General features: G+C 43.3%; 1 protein-coding gene across 1 annotated transcript; it reads right to left on the bottom strand.

The window, feature by feature from the left end:
* Positions 1-1,763: 1,763 nt before the first annotated feature.
* Positions 1,764-11,943, bottom strand: C16H19orf18 (chromosome 16 C19orf18 homolog). Its single transcript, XM_059152457.1, has 7 exons — positions 11,642-11,943; positions 11,454-11,519; positions 7,509-7,574; positions 6,993-7,085; positions 6,228-6,330; positions 3,684-3,868; positions 1,764-2,082 (listed from the first exon to the last, which is right to left on the bottom strand). The coding sequence occupies exons 1-7, from the start codon at positions 11,721-11,723 to the stop codon at positions 1,964-1,966; spliced, it is 714 nt and encodes a 237-aa protein (XP_059008440.1). The 5' UTR covers positions 11,724-11,943; the 3' UTR covers positions 1,764-1,963.
* Between the last annotated feature and the right edge of the window lie 3,603 nt (positions 11,944-15,546).

Below are 15,546 nucleotides of genomic sequence, written 5' to 3'. Positions count from 1 at the left end.
AAACAAAATCGGTTTTTTTAACAGTTTGTTTGAGATCTATTTCACATACCACAACATTTACTCTTTTTTAAAGAGTACAATCCAAGTGTGGTGGAGGTTTTTTGGTTTGTTTTTTTAGTATATTCACCAGGTTGTACAACCATCACAACTATCTAATTTTTTTAAAGATTTTATTTATTTATTTGACAGACAGAGATCACAAGTAGGCAGAGAGGCAGGCAGAGAGAGAGAGAGAGGAGGAAGCAGGCTTCCTGCTGAGCAGAGAGCCTGATGCGGGACTCAATCCCAGGACCCTGAGATCATGACCTGAGCCGAAGGCAGCGGCTTAACCCACTGAGCCACCCAGGCACCCCGACAACTATCTAATATTTAAACATTTTCCTTACCCCAAAAAGAAACCCCACACCCGGGGCACCTGGGTGGCTCAATGGGTTAAAGCCTCTGCCTTTGGCTCAGGTCATGATCCTGGGGTCCTGGGATCGAGCCCCACATTGGGCTCTCTGCTCGGTGAGGAGCCTGCTTCCTCCTCTCGCTCTGTCTGCCTCTCTGCCTACTTGTGATCTCTGTCTGTCAAATAAATAAATAAAATCTTAAAAAAAAAAAAAAAGAAACCCCACACCCATCAGCAGTCCTTCCCTTTTCTCCCCTCACCCAGTTCCTGGAACCACTTATCTACTTTCTGCCTCTATGTATTTGGTTCTTTTGGGCATTTTGGATAAATGAAATCAGAAAATTTGTGACCTCTGTGTCTAACATACTTCATTTAGCATAATTTTTTCAAGGTTTTTCTATGTCGTAGATGTATCAGTATTTCTTTTTTTTTTTTTTTAAAGATTTTTTTATTTATTTATCAGAGAGAGAGAGGGGGAGAGAGCGAACACAGGCAGACAGAATGGCAGGCAGAGGCAGAGGGAGAAGCAGGCTCCCCGCTGAGCAAGGAGCCCGATGTGGGACTCGATCCCAGGACGCTGGGATCATGACCTGAGCCGAAGGCAGCTGCTTAACCAACTGAGCCACCCAGGCGTCCCTCAGTATTTCTTTCTTATAGCTGAAGAATATTCTGTTATATGGATAGACCCCCCACTTTATCTTTTTGTCAGTTGATGGACTGCTGGGTTGTTTCCACTTCTTTGCTCTCATGGGTAACACTGCTGTGAACATTTGTGTGCAGGTTTTTCTGTGTATGTGTGTTTTCGGTTCTCTTAGACCTAACCCTAAGAGTGGAACTGCTGGGTCATGTTGAGCCTCTCTGCTTCACTTTCTGAGGAACCATCAGACCGTTTCCAAAGCACTGACCTGTTTGGAGTCAGTCTTGACTCCTGTATTCCCACAGCTCTCAGCAGCTCCCGGCTGACAGCGCCAACCATAACTGGCCACACTTGACACCTCCCTACCTGCAGCCCCTTTTTCCCCACCGGATCCCAGGTCCTTAAAAACAGGGATGATGTTAATCCATTAGCTGCATGTTAGTCCAGTGTCAAATCTATTTGGATATTCTCAGCTTTCCTTTGAGGAGATTGGGCACAAGGTACCACAACTGACAGATAATATCCCTGGAAAAGTTTTGTATCGTGAAAGTAGTTCCTTGGCTTGGTCTGAGAGACTGCCCAAAGAAATTGTTCATGCTTCTGGTTAGGAGCAAGAAAAGAAAATCCTAAAAAACATAAATAAATAATTTTGAAACAAAGGGGAAAAAATCCTGACAGTCTCTCTTTTGTACTCAGGAAGTTGGATTTTATCTTTTTCAATATGTTATAATTATTAATGGACTATGAGAGCTAAGAAGTAAGACTCACTGCATATATGGATTTATTTTCGGTTATATACTTCTAGTTTTCTTCTTTAGAGTGCTCTGGACAGAGCTCTCGAGGAGTAAGTCCTGCTCAGGTCCCCAGTCGCGGGTCGTCCCTGCAGCTGTGGGCTCCATGCTGGCTAGCATGTCCTGCATCATTTTCGTTTGCTCTCATAGATCCTCTGAGAATATACCGGGCATAGAATTCCCCATTTTTGTTCCCTTTAATAAATTTTGCTCTTTCCTCAATCTCTTGTTTTCCGCATGCTTTCTTCTTTTGGATCTAATAACTAAAATACAGATATAATGTTATTGAGGTACTAGTAAATGAGGAATAGACAAAAGGTGAAAGGAAAAGTATGGAAAAATAAAGTACAAAGAGTAGAATTTTCAAGATAAAATGAATGTTTTTCGGGGCGCCTGGGTGGCTTAGTGGCTTAAGCCTCTGCCTTTGGCTCAGGTCATGATCTCACTGTCCTGGGATCGAGCCCCACATCGGGCTCTCTGCTCAGCGGGGAGCCTGCTTCCCCCTCTCTCTCTGCCTGCCTCTCTGCCTACTTGTGATCTCTCTCTATCAAGTAAATAAATAAAAATCTTTAAATAAAAAAAAATGAATGTTTTTCATCTGAAAAGCATGGTGAAAACGGAATTTAAATTTATTTAACTCCCCCAAATAAAGTTATTTTCCCACATCTTATAAATGCTTTATAAATTCTCAGTTAAAAAAAATAATGTCGGCTGATGAATGGATAAAGATGTGATGTATATACACAAAGGAATATTACTCAGCTATAAAAAAATGAAATCTTGTCATTTGTAATGACATGGATGGAGCTAGAGAGTGTTATGCTAAGTGAATTAAGTCCATCAGTGAAAGACAAATATATGATTTTACTCATATGTGGAATTTAAGAAACAAATGAGCAAAGGGGGGAAAGAGAGAGAGAGAGAGAAGGAGAGAAGCAATCCAAGAAACAGACCCATAGAGAGCAAACAGATGGCTACCAGGAGGAGGTGGGGGGGGCGATTAAGGAGTTCACTTGCTGTGATGAACATTGGGTGTCTTATGGAAGTTCCAAATCACTATATTGTACACTTGAAACTAATAGTACCCTGTATGTTAACTAACTGGATTTTAAATAAAATTTTTTTAAAAAGAATACAGAAAAGCTATACTTCAATGTAAGGAAAAGACATTGAAAAAGTATTTCCTAAGGGTAAACAAAGACATTGGTGTCAGTAAGCATCACTGGTCACTGCACTACTGGCCTTCCGGCCTGTCTCTGACTCCTGTGTCTGGGGTTGTGAGAGAGGAGATCCACACACCGGAAGACTGGCACGGCTGAATCAGACAGTGCACTCAAAATATTTTGGCTCTAGAATTTTTGTAAGAAGCTATCTCAGAGCTTCTACAAAATCAGGTTTATGTGAACACATATGCTGGCTTCTCCTCACAAAGATTTGCGGGCATGGTGAGTACCTCTCCTACAAGTGTCCATTCTGGGGGTCTGGATCCTGTTCCCACATCAGATGGAGGCAGACTATGCAAGAGAGACATCTGTCTCCCTGTGTTCTAGACTCAGGAATAGTGCCACCCTGAGAAGTGTGTTTAAAGGAAGATTTAGTCTGGGGGAAGTTTGGTCTCCTGAACTCTGCTCTTGGTCCTTGGAATTGCCCCACAAAAGGAACCGAGCAACCCAAGGCTGTTTTCCCCTCTGTGCAGTTTGATGAGAACACTTCATTTCTGCAGATGTGGCTGTAAATATTCACCTTCATTACCTCAAACTCCACTAAATCCCTCTTCGCTTTGCCTCTGGAAACGAAACCATGAGGGCCCGCTCAGCTTTTGTGTGAGTTCGCATCTGACAGGACAAACTGGCCCTGTGTTTACCTGAGTGAATGAACTTCTCCAGCTCCTCCTCATTCTCTGGAAGCAGGTAGGCGGACTCATCCAGGCTCTCTCTCTCAGAGTCCTCACCCACATTGTCGACGTCGTCGTCTCCTCCCAGGAATGGTACGCTGACATTGTTATAAAGCCACACCAGTTGCTGTCTTTCCTCCGCGTGCACCAGCCGACTGGAGAAGAATGTGCATGAGCTTAAGAGCGCAGCTTTCACGGGGAATCATTCTACCTTAATCCTGCGACTTTTGCTTGAAAAGCAATCACTGTACCTGGCGGTAGGCGCGGGAAGGAGGCAGAAACAGACACTCTCCAGTGTGTGCTGACAGGCAAGAAAGGATGTAGCTCAGGGCCAGGACTAGGTGAGGTGAATAAGGAACTCATGTGGAGTACAACAGAATATAATAATATCTTCTTTTTAAACTACATAATATCTTTTTTTTTTTTTAAGATTTATTTATTTATTTATTTGACAGAGAGAGATTACAAGTAGGCAGAGAGGCAGGCAGAGAGAGAGAGAGGAGGAAGCAGGCTCCCTGCTGAGCAGAGAGCCCGACGCGGGACTCGATCCCAGGACCCTGAGATCATGACCCGAGCCGAAGGCAGCGGCTTAACCCACTGAGACACCCAGGCGCCCATAAACTACATAATATCTTAATGCAACATTTTACAAAAGAAAAAGGAATGCCAAGAGATCCGTGACGAACAAAATATCAACATTTTAAATAAAGTCCAGGCAGGTATTACTGATTCTTCCTTTTGCTCGCTCTCCGGTGTGGCTTGGTGCAACACTATTACTGATCCTGTATTTAAAATGTTGGCATTTTGGGTGCCTGGGTGGCTCAGTGGGTTAAGCCGCTGCCTTCAGCTCAGGTCATGATCTCAGAGTCCTGGGATCGAGTTCCACATCAGGCTCTCTGCTCAGCAGAGAGCCTGCTTCCCTCTCTCTCTCTCTGCCTGCCTCTCCATCTACTTGTGATTTCTCTCTGTCAAATAAATAAATAAAATATTTTAAAAAAATAAAATAAAATGTTGGCATTTTGTTCATCATGGATATTTTTTTTAAGTAATTGTAGATTTTATAAAGTACTGCATTAAAACATCATTCATCCTGATGACTGAGTGTTTTGGCACCCTCTTAAATTTTGTATCTGAGGTGAGTGCCTTGCTCACTCCACCAGGTCCAGCCTGGGCTAGGCTTCTGCCTTCGGCTCAGGTCATGATCTCAGGGTCCTGGGATCGAGTCCCCCATCGGGCTCTCTGCTCAGCAGGGAGCCTGCTTCCCTCTCTCTCTGTCTGTCTGCTTGTGATCTCTGTCTGTCAAATCAACAAATAAAAATCTTAAAAAAAAAAAAAAAAAGGTGAATCCCTATGTATATGTTTTTATGTATTTTTTTAAAAGATTTATTTGTTAGGGCACCTGGGTGGCTCAGTGGGTTGGGCTGCTGCCTTCAGCTCGGGTCATGATCTCAGGGTCCTGGGATCGAGCCCGGCATTGGGCTCTCTGCTCCGCAGGGAGCCTGCTTCCCTCTCTCTCTCTCTCTCTCTCTGCCTGCCTCTCTGCCTACTTGTGATCTCTGTCTGTCAAATAAATAAATAAAATCTTAAAAAAAAAATTTATTTATTTAGGGTGCCTCAGTGGCTCAGTCAGTTAACTTTTGCATTGGCCTGAATGGAACTGGAGGGGATTATGCTGAGTGAAGTAAGTCAAGCAGAGAAAGACAATTACCATATGGTTTCACTTATATGTGGAACATAAGGAATAGCACAGAGGACATTAGGGGAACGAAGGTTAAACTGAAAGGGGGAATCAGAGGGGGAAATGAACCGTGAGACACTATGGACTCTGGGAAATAATCTGAAGGTTTCAGAGGGGGAAGGGGTGGGCAGAGTTGCCTGCTGATGGGTATCAGGAGGGCATGTGTTGTAATGAGCACTGGGTGTCATACGCAAACAACGGATCATGGAACACTACATCAAAAACTAATGATGTACTACATGGTGACCCAAATAACAAATTAAAAAATAAATAAAATTTTTAAAAAATTTTTAAATTTTTGGGGCATCCGGTTGGCTCAGCTGGTTAAGCAGCTGCCTTCGGCTCAGGTCATGATTCCAGGCCATGATTCCATGAGCCCACATCTGGTTCTCTGCTTGGCGGGGAGCCTGCTTCCCCCCTCCCTCTGCCTGCTGCTCTACCTACTTGTGCTCTCTCTCTGTCAAATAAATAAATAAAATCTTTAAAATTTTTTTAATTTTTAAATAATCAGCATTTTCATTTAAAAAAATATAATGCTTTTCAATATATTCTATCCTACTAAAATTGTATTCTGTCCTAATTGTTTTTTTCTTCATTTACATTGTGACCCAACATGAGTACAGTCCATATTCTGAAAAACATAGGTGGGGAGGTTTAGAATGACAGTAATAATTTAGTGATTTTAAGAATTATCATCATCAGCATTACTAAATAATAGCCTGGTTAATTTGTTATGTCTTACTTGAGGTTGGTAATGTTACTTAGTAAATACTTACTATATCACATAAGAAATCGCGATTCCACATACCAGGGCAATGGTAAAGGCTACACATGCAATTATAATTACTTGAACAAGAGCAGGTCTGTGCGAAATCAGTGCTAAAAATGGAAAGAACGGTTCACATAAAATTTCATTTCACTTGTGTCTATCAGTTAATATATTTGTTAACCATATTGTTATTTCAAAGGGGGATGGGAGACAAAATCCAAAGTACCATAAAAATAGCATCCTTAATTTTAAAAAATATGGAGGCTTGGGGCACCTGGGTGGCTTAGTGGGTTAAAGCCTCTGCCTTCCGATCAGGTCGTGGTCCCAGGGTCCTGGGATCCAGGCCCGCACCCGGCTTTCCACTTAGCAGGGAGCCTTCTTCCCCCTCTCTCTCTGCCTGCCTCTTTGTCTACTTGTGATCTGTCTGTCAAATAAATAAACAAAATCTTTTTAAAATAAATAAATAAATAAATAATATGGAGGCTAGATCGCATGGCCTGTGTGAACAAATACACTTTGAATTCCCATGGAAAGGTATCCCCAACTCTATTTGCCTCCTCTGCCTCTGGTCCTTTGCCAAAGCCCGGCTCTCACTCTGTAGGGATGCTGCCCAGATCACAGGATCCCTGACTCGGTCTAGCAGCACCTGCCAGCTCTGTGGCCGCAAGGACAGCAGCTTTAGTTTGGTGACTCAGGTGTTGCACGGATGGTGTCAGGGTGTGCGGTGCCGTGCTGAGAGGGTGTTAGAGACTGAGAACGCCATTCCCCCAACCTGCATTCCAGGTCTCAGCGCTCGCCGGTGTCGGATGTGCTCTGAGATTCCGGCTGCTCTTGCTGAGGTCAGGTGGACGACTCTCCCCCCTGCCTGAGACGAGAGAAGAGTTACTGTTCGCACAAACTGCACAAAACAGCAACTCCACGGCGAGTACGCTCTTCGGCTACTTGCAAAACTTCACACACCACGGAGATTACTCTTCACCCGCACTTGGCCGTCCCACCCCCGTCCCTTCCATGGCACAGAAAGTTCAGCAACTGAACGAAAAACGCCCTGAGCTTCACGCCTCAGTGAAAGCTCAGCCGAGCATGGCGGGAAGAAAGTGCGCTGGGAAAGGGCTAGCGGTGTCTTTGGTATTGAGGAGAGATGAGGGCAGCTCCCAGGAGGGCTAAGGGATAGGAAGATGGGTTTTGCTTTCTAAGATGGGAGAACAGACAGCGCTTTCATAGGAGGACGGGACTGATATTTAAACTGTGATATTTAAACTACAGGAAACGAGGAGGGACTTGTCACCTGTGCCTGTGCTTGTGCCAGTCGGTGGAGATGGACGGTGGTGCACTGGCTGGGGCCATCCTCGGCCTAGAAAGAAAGGAAAGCAAAGAAGGAGGGTGAGGTTGCAGGTGGATGGGGAGGGGGATGCAGATACTCTGTTTTGACTGCTTGGATTTTGCCAGTTAGGGAGGAAACAAGGCCACCCCTCAAGGCGAGCCTGAGGTAATCATGTTGGGGGTTTTCTAGAGCAAGAAAAATTGATATGAAAGTCCCCTGCAGAACAGGAGAGTAGGTGGGTTAGGGAAATGAGAAACACACACATACACACACACACACACACACACACACACACATATATTATTTAAAGGTTTATTTATTTATTTTAGAAAGAGAAAGAGGAGGGGCAGAGGGAGAGAGAGAATCTCCAGCAGACTCCCTGCTGAGTACAGAGCCCAAAATAGGGCTTGGATCTTAAGACCCTGAGATCAAAACCTGAGCCAAAACCAAGAGTCAGATGCTTAACTAACTGTATCACCCAGGTACCTCAAGAAACATATTTTTTAAAAAAGATTTTATTTATTTATTTGACAGACAGAGATCACAAGTAGGTAGAGAGGCAAGCAGAGAGCAGGGGCAGGGAAGCAGTCTCCCTGCTGAGCAGAGAGCCCAATGTGGGCCTCGATCCCAGGACCCTGGGATCATGACCTGAGCTGAAGGCAAAGGCTTTAGCCCACTGCCCCAAGAAACATATTTTTTAGTAGTTTCTTAGAAATTAAATTTCTGTCTATATTGACTATATTTTCTTATTTTCTGTATTTTTAAGGCATTTTATTTTTTTATTTTTTTTTTTATTTTTTAAAGATTTTATTTATTTATTTGACAGACAGAGATCACAAGTAGGCAGAGAGGCAGGCAGAGAGAGAGGAAGGGAAGCAGGCTCCCTGCTGAGCAGAGAGCCTGATGCAGGCTCGATCCCAGGACCCTGGGAACAATGACCTGAGCTGAAGGCAGAGGCTTTAACCCACTGAGCCACCCAGGCGCCCCTAAGGTATTTTATTTTTAAGTAATCTCTGCACCCAACGTGGGGATCGAACTCACAATCCTGAGACCAAGAGTTGCACACTCCACTGACTGAGCCAGGCTTTCCTATTTTCTGTATTTTTGAGGTTTTTCACATCTGAGGTTTTTTCACATCTGACAGACTGTCCCTCCCAGGGTTAGCTATTTCCTAAAGTTCATGGAAACCTCCCCTCTGAGCATGCCTTTGATATAAACTAACCAATCCAGAGCCCACAGCTCCAACTACCTCTCACACAACAAGCCAATGTTTCCCCTACCCTAAATATTCCCAGGGCCAGGTGCTGGACAACTAGAAACCACTCCTATAGCCCAGAGCCCACCGAAATCATTCCAACTATCCACTACTCTGTGTCCCTACCCCACTTCACTCTTTCTTTCCCATGAAAACACCAATAAGGACTCTGAGCCATGCTCCTCCCTCTTGTCCTGCTTCTAGAAATCTGTGAATATAATGTTCTTCCATCATGAACAATCATTTCTGTGTCTATATGTCTTATTATACCTGATTAAAATAAATCCCAGGCATATTTCAGTACTCTGGGCCAAAAAGTAAATACATTCTTTTTGTATTTATAAGGATTGCCAATTGCCCTCTGTAGAAGTTGCACTCTTTCCTTGCCTACACACAAGATATGAGATTATATACACTTGAAGCTAATAGGATGTCATACATTCATTATACTTCAGTTTTTAAAAATGTTATATTGGGGCACCTGGGTGGCTCAGTCATTTAAGAGTCCGACTCTTGATTTTGGCACAGGTCTCGATCTCAGGGTGTGAACTGAAGCCCTGTGCTGGGCTCCATTAAAAAAAAAGAAGCAAGTTTATTAAAAAAAAAAAAAAAAGAAGAAGCAAGAGATTATATTTCCCAACTCTTTTGCCAGTTTTTTTTTTTAAGATTTTATTTATTTGACAGACAAGAGATCACAAGTAGGCAGAGAGGCAGGCAGAGAGAGAGGAGGAAGCAGGCTCCCTGTTGAGCAGAGAGCCTGATGTGGGGCTCGATCCCAGGACCCTGGGATCATGACCTGAGCCGAAGGCAGAGGCTTTAACCCACTGAGCCACCCAGGCGCCCCTTTTGCCAGTTTTCTTAATGAAACATTTGCCCACTCTCAACATGATAGCTGAAAATTGGAATGAGTATTTCCCTTATTATGAGTTAGGCATCTTTTCATATAACCAAGAGCTAAGGGTTACAGAGAAAATTGGGAATCTTCCAATGATCTAAAACAATTCTGTCCTCTATCTCCATATTGGAACCTGCACTTGGGACCCAAAGCTTGGACGCACCAGAGGTCTCAGCAAACCTCTAGTGTAAGCTCATAACACCAGTTAGTTTCAAAGTAAAGATTAAAATGCAGGTCTCCTGATACCTTGGCAAGAATTCAATCTCTGGGCTTTGGCAGTAGGGGGATGAACAGGCAAGTGAGGTATTCATAGCTGAGCTTTAGAAAAGTTCCTAATGTGTTTGGGAGGGCTGCTGTATTGTTTTTAAGATTTTCTGTATTTTGGGCCAGCTGGGTGGCTCAGTAATTAAGCATCTGCCTTCAGCTCAGGTCATGATCCCTAGATCCTGGGATCAAGCCCCAGGTCAGGCTCCCTGCTTGGTGGGAAGCCTACTTCTCCTTCTTCCACTCAGCCTGCTTGTGCTCCCTGTCTCGCAGTCTCTCTCTCTTTCTCTCTCTCTGTCAATTAAATAAATAAATAAAATGTATTTTGAAAAAGTCTGTATTTCCTGATGCTTGGACATCTGTGCTATTTTCTAATCTGTTCTGAGTGGCATCATAACTAAACCAACCATCCACAGGGCACTCATTTTTCTGATTTGCAGAAAGGGCTGTACAGATTAGTGATGACCACTGTGGGGCGCCCTCTGGAGCCATATACCACAGCAGCTCTGGGAATGTTCCTGAATCCCAGGCACCATCCCAGATCCCTTGACTTACCATTACGCCCTGTGAATTGCTTGGGCATAATAGGTCTTGGAGCTAGAAAGCCGTTCAAAGGGATCAGAGAGAAGAGACAAGTTTAAGACAGATTTAGGAAAATAAAGAAATAACTTGGCATTAGACAAGGGAACCTAATAGCTAAGAAGGTAAATACTGTTAATAAATTTATTATAATGCCTCAAAGAAATATGTGGCTTAATCTGCAATTTGTTCTGTTTCTATCCAGCATTTCCTTTCATGAATATAGGGGGTTAAGAACATAATGCATTTGCTTTCTGATCTGTTTTTGCAGTCACATGAACTGGTTGAGGACCTGACAGATTTGAAGGGATCTGTGCTATCATCGGAAGGTCAGAGAGCCAGGGCCAGGGAGGGCCCCATGGCAATATCCTTTCCTCCTACAGAATTACAAGCTATTATATTGTGCAGATAGCATTTCCCTTGTACAGAATAGAAGTCATTTATAAGTACTATGTCTCTTCACAAAGAGTTACTGCCTGGTTCACCAATTGTCAGGGTCATTTTCTCTGTTTTGAGATAAACAGAGTTTTAGGACTTAAAATGCAAAGCATAGAAAACAGATAATTATAAAGAACATTTTATGCTTACTGTATCTGGATTCCTATGGTCTACCATCAGAATGTGCCCCCACATTACAATTAAAGCCATACAGACACATTCAAATGATCCTGAGGCAGGCAAATTTTCTGTGTGTGATGAGTGAAATGAAAGAGAGGCACAGTAATCCCTGAAAAGAAAGCACAGCTTACCAAGAAAGAATAATACCGGACTAATTTTCAAGCAATGCTTATCTAATTATATTACTGTATGGCGCATGCTCCTAGCAAATACGTAAGACAAGACACATTCATACAGTGAATAGGATGACCCCAGACTATGGTTCCCATTTCACCTAATGAGTAATACAATGACTTACCTCTGAGTCTTGAGAAAACAACTTCCTGCTTAGTGACATTTGTGGATGTTTGTGACTGTTTGTAGCCTTGAAAAGAAAACTTGTAGCAGTGAAATGTAATTACCCCTTCTTATTTCCCCTGAAACAAGTAAAAAAATAGTTGAAGTTACCCATTAAGTCTGTTGCTAGATCAACTGGTTGGAACTCACCTCCATAAGGCAAGCATAGAAGAAGTGGGCATTCTATTAAAAACAAAACTAGAAAGGTGAAAGAACTTTGAACCTTGTCCATCACTCCAAAACTGTTAGTCTTTCAGCATACGGATGAAAGGATAGATTTAGCTATAGCATAGTATCTGCCCTGTATTTATGAGGAACTAAGAAACTCTGCTCCCTACAGAATGTTTGGGTTCTGACCTGGAGTTACCAGTGTGAGGTCAGCTCACGTTGCCACATGGACTTCCTCCACGGAACCAGGTCAAACAATGGGGATACTAACAGGATGGGGCATGGGAAGAGGCTCATCTGTGGAGAACAGAACCAGGGCCCTGCCCTCGGGGAGTGTACAGACCAGTGAGGAGGCAGCAAAGATCATTGAAAATTCAGTGGGACACACAAGAAGCCAACAGAGAACACAGTAGGGCTGTGTAGTCAAAAGCCTAAATTCTAGTCCGAGTCTCTGGCTTCCTAAACCTTCCTGCTTGATCAGGTAACTTAAGCCTTGGGTTTCAGCTTCCTCATCTGTAAAAACAGGAGAAAGAAATAGCACCTACCTCACAGGACTATAGCAATGTCTGAATAATGTAACCCATGCAAAGCTCAAAAAGTGTTGGCACTGAGTGTTAGTTCTTGCTGGAAAACGGGAGAGCATCTGCAAAAAAGCAATTCAGTACACCTCCACCCTCTGGGTACTCTTCAGAACCATAGACCCCTTTGGCTGCCTCCAGAAATTTCTTTAAAGGAGATTAATTGAATCATCTCAAAATGTGGAAATGGAATTGAAAATAGCATAGAAGATTGTCCCTTGTACATGTCCTTTGTCAATCCAGTAGTTCTCAAAATACCCAAGGCAATTTTTGATTCACCTCTACCAATAACAATAGCAGACCAGATCTTCGGTTGCTTGTGAAGTCCCCTGGGATTAGAAACTGGTTCCACTTGCACTGTACCTAAAGGCCAGCTATCCTTTCTTTCTTTCTTTTTTTTTTAGATGTATTTATTTATTTATTTATTTTAGAGAGGAGGGGAAGGGGCAGAGGAAGAGGGAGAAAGAGTCTTTTTTTTTTTTTTTTTTAAAGATTTTATTTATTTATTTGACAGAGAGAAATCACAAGTAGATGGAGAGGCAGGCAGAGAGAGAGAGAGGGAAGCAGGCTCTCGCTGAGCAGAGAGCCCGATGCGGGACTCGATCCCAGGACTCTGAGATCATGACCTGAGCCGAAGGCAGCGGCCCAACCCACTGAGCCACCCAGGCGCCCGAGAAAGAGTCTTAAGAAGATGCTGCGCTAAGCACACAGCCCGACTTGGGCTCAATCTCATGACCCTGAAATCACAACTTGAGAGGAAACCAAGAGTCGGATGCTTAACTGACTGCACCACCCAGGTGCCCTGCAGCTACCCTTTCTGAATGTTTGTGAGATGACAAACCTAAATAAAACCCTCTAGATAGTTATACCCATATAGTGGACTATTGCCAGCTTCTTGCTTTACTCTTACAACACCCTTATTCCCATTCCTGTCCATAGCCTGATCCATATACAACACCCTCATTCCCATTCCTTTCTTCCTTCCATCCAGCTATACCTGGGGGATGATCCATGTAAGAACGTGGCTCCCATTCTCATTCTATGTTCTGCAATCTCAGAATTGCCATTCGGATCCACCTGGACAAGTTCATCTGCTATGTCTCTTTGGAGTTTTTGTTGTTGTTGTTGCTGTTAAGGAAGTTCCATGCCCAGCACAGAGCCCAAACAGGGTCTGATCTCATGAGCCTGAGATCAAGACCTGAGCCAAGAACAACAGTCAGAAGTGAGCCACCAAGGTGCCCCTTTGGATTTCTTTTTGGACTGTTAATTACCCTATGGGCACTGCTCCTGCTAGACTTGACTTTGAACTGTCAGGATCCCCATGGAGACTGCTTTCTCTGGAGCTGGTTTTAGGATATCAACTTCCCAATGGTTACTACTGCTTTGCCCAGTCCTTTCCCTTAGGTCTCTGGACACCTGGCTCTTCAAGACCTGTTCCTGAATTGACTCATGTATTCCATGCACCCCGCCCCGCTGGATGAATTGTGCCAATCCATCAGAATACCACTGTGGGTTGGGCTAATGATACTGACAGATGTGCAGATCAGATCAAGCTATGAAGATTAGGCCAAGAGATAAACGTCTTCCATAACATAACCAAAACCTTCTAACAGATTCCCTTAAATCCAGCAAGCCCAAACTGTTCTCTTGGCTTTCTCCCACAAAGTCGGGTGCCTGGTTTAGAACTGGGTCTTAGACCCTTGGCATATGCCTAATAGGAGTTTTCCTAGTTTTTCCCTTTATCAAAGTTTGCCAATCCCAATCACCTTTAACCTGGGTGGCAAGCGTTATCCATCCCAATCAGTATTTTTAATGATGTTGAGACATCGCAAAGTAGAATGTAATTTTTATTTTTTTTATTTTTTATTTTTTTTTAAAGATTTTATTTATTTTATTTGACAGAGAGAGATCACAAGTAGGCAGAGAGGCAGGCAGAGACAGAGGGGGAAGCAGGCTCCCTGCTGAGCAGAGAGCCCGATGCGGGGCTCGATCCCAGGACTCTGAGATCATGACCTGAGCCGAAGGCAGCGGCTTAATCCACTGAGCCACCCAGGCGCCCCTAGAATGTAATTTTTAAAGTTCTAATTGACATAATATTGTATTAGTTTCAGGTGTACAATGATTTGATATTTGTAGATACTGCAAAATGATCACCACAATAAGTCTAATTAACATCTATTACCATACAGTTAACAACATTTTTTTCTTGTGATGAGAACTTTTAAGATCCACTTTCTTAGCAACTGTAGCATTACATATGCAATATAATATTAACTTCAGTCACTATGCTGTACATTACATCCCAATGATGTATTCATTTTATAACTGGAAGTTTGTACCTTTTTACCCCCTTCACCCATTTTGCCATATTGTAAATTTTTAAACTTTATATTTTTCTGCTCCCTAAACACCCACGCAAATAGGCCGTGAGCACCCCACTCAGATGACCAGGTTCCCTAAGTGTTAAGACTGGTTCCTGCCTCAAGTGTTCCCCTTTGCCCTCCCCGAATATGTCTTATCAACATTCAAATGTATCAACAACATCCTCTCCCACCTATTCTTGTGTTCTCCATTCTGACCCCAAATAAAAGTACTTTCCCATGGATACTCACCTTCTGTGCCTACCTTCTTGGCTGAGCTCGCTCACTAGGTGCCCGCACTGAGCAGCCCCTCATGGGGTACAGTTGACTCCTGGTATTATAATCCTGTGGGTTTTGACAAATGTATCATGACATGTATCCAATCTTATAGTAGTACACAGCATAATTTTTGAGACATGCTGCTCCAAAACTCCTTTGTACTGCACCTCTTCATCTCTCCCTCCACCCTCTCTCGGGCAATCACCAATCTTCTTACTCTTTCTGTAATTTTGCCTTTTACAAAATCTCATATATTTGGACTCATATAATTTGAAGCCTTTTCAGATTGGCTTCTTTCACTTAGTAATATGTATTTGAAGTCCTCCCATGTCTTTCTCATAGCTCATTTCTTTTTAAAAGCTATTATTTTGTGGCCTTTTTTTTAAAGATTTTATTTATTTATTTGACAGAGAGAGATCACAAGTAGGCAGAGAGGCAGGCAGAGAGAGAGAGAGGAGGAAGCAGGCTCCCTGCTGAGCAGAGAGCCCGACACGGGACTCGATCCCATGACCCTGAGATCATGACCCGAGCCGAAGGCAGAGGCTCAACCCACTGAGCCACCCAGGTGCCCCTATTTTGTGGCTTTTTAAAAAAAGATTTTATTTGGGGCACCTGGGTGGCTAAGTGGTAAAGCCTCTGCCTTCAGCTCAGGTCATGATCCCAGGGTCCT

Source organism: Mustela lutreola, chromosome 16, assembly GCF_030435805.1.
Source record: "Mustela lutreola isolate mMusLut2 chromosome 16, mMusLut2.pri, whole genome shotgun sequence".
Lineage (NCBI taxonomy): Eukaryota > Metazoa > Chordata > Mammalia > Carnivora > Mustelidae > Mustela > Mustela lutreola.
The sequence above is the reverse complement of the archived record's forward strand: the minus strand, read 5'-3'. Positions and strand labels throughout refer to the sequence as shown.

Coding starts and splice junctions, on each gene's coding strand:
- C16H19orf18 (XM_059152457.1), bottom strand. CDS start 11,723: ATGGACAAGGTTCAAAGTTCTTTCACCTTTCTAGTTTTGTTTTTAATA. Junction 11,520..11,641: donor TCTATGCTTGCCTTATGGAG/GTGAGTTCCAAC, acceptor TTTCTTTTCAAG/GCTACAAACAGTCACAAACA. Junction 2,083..3,683: donor GGAGAAGTTCATTCACTCAG/GTAAACACAGGG, acceptor TCTGTATTTTAG/TTATTAGATCCAAAAGAAGA.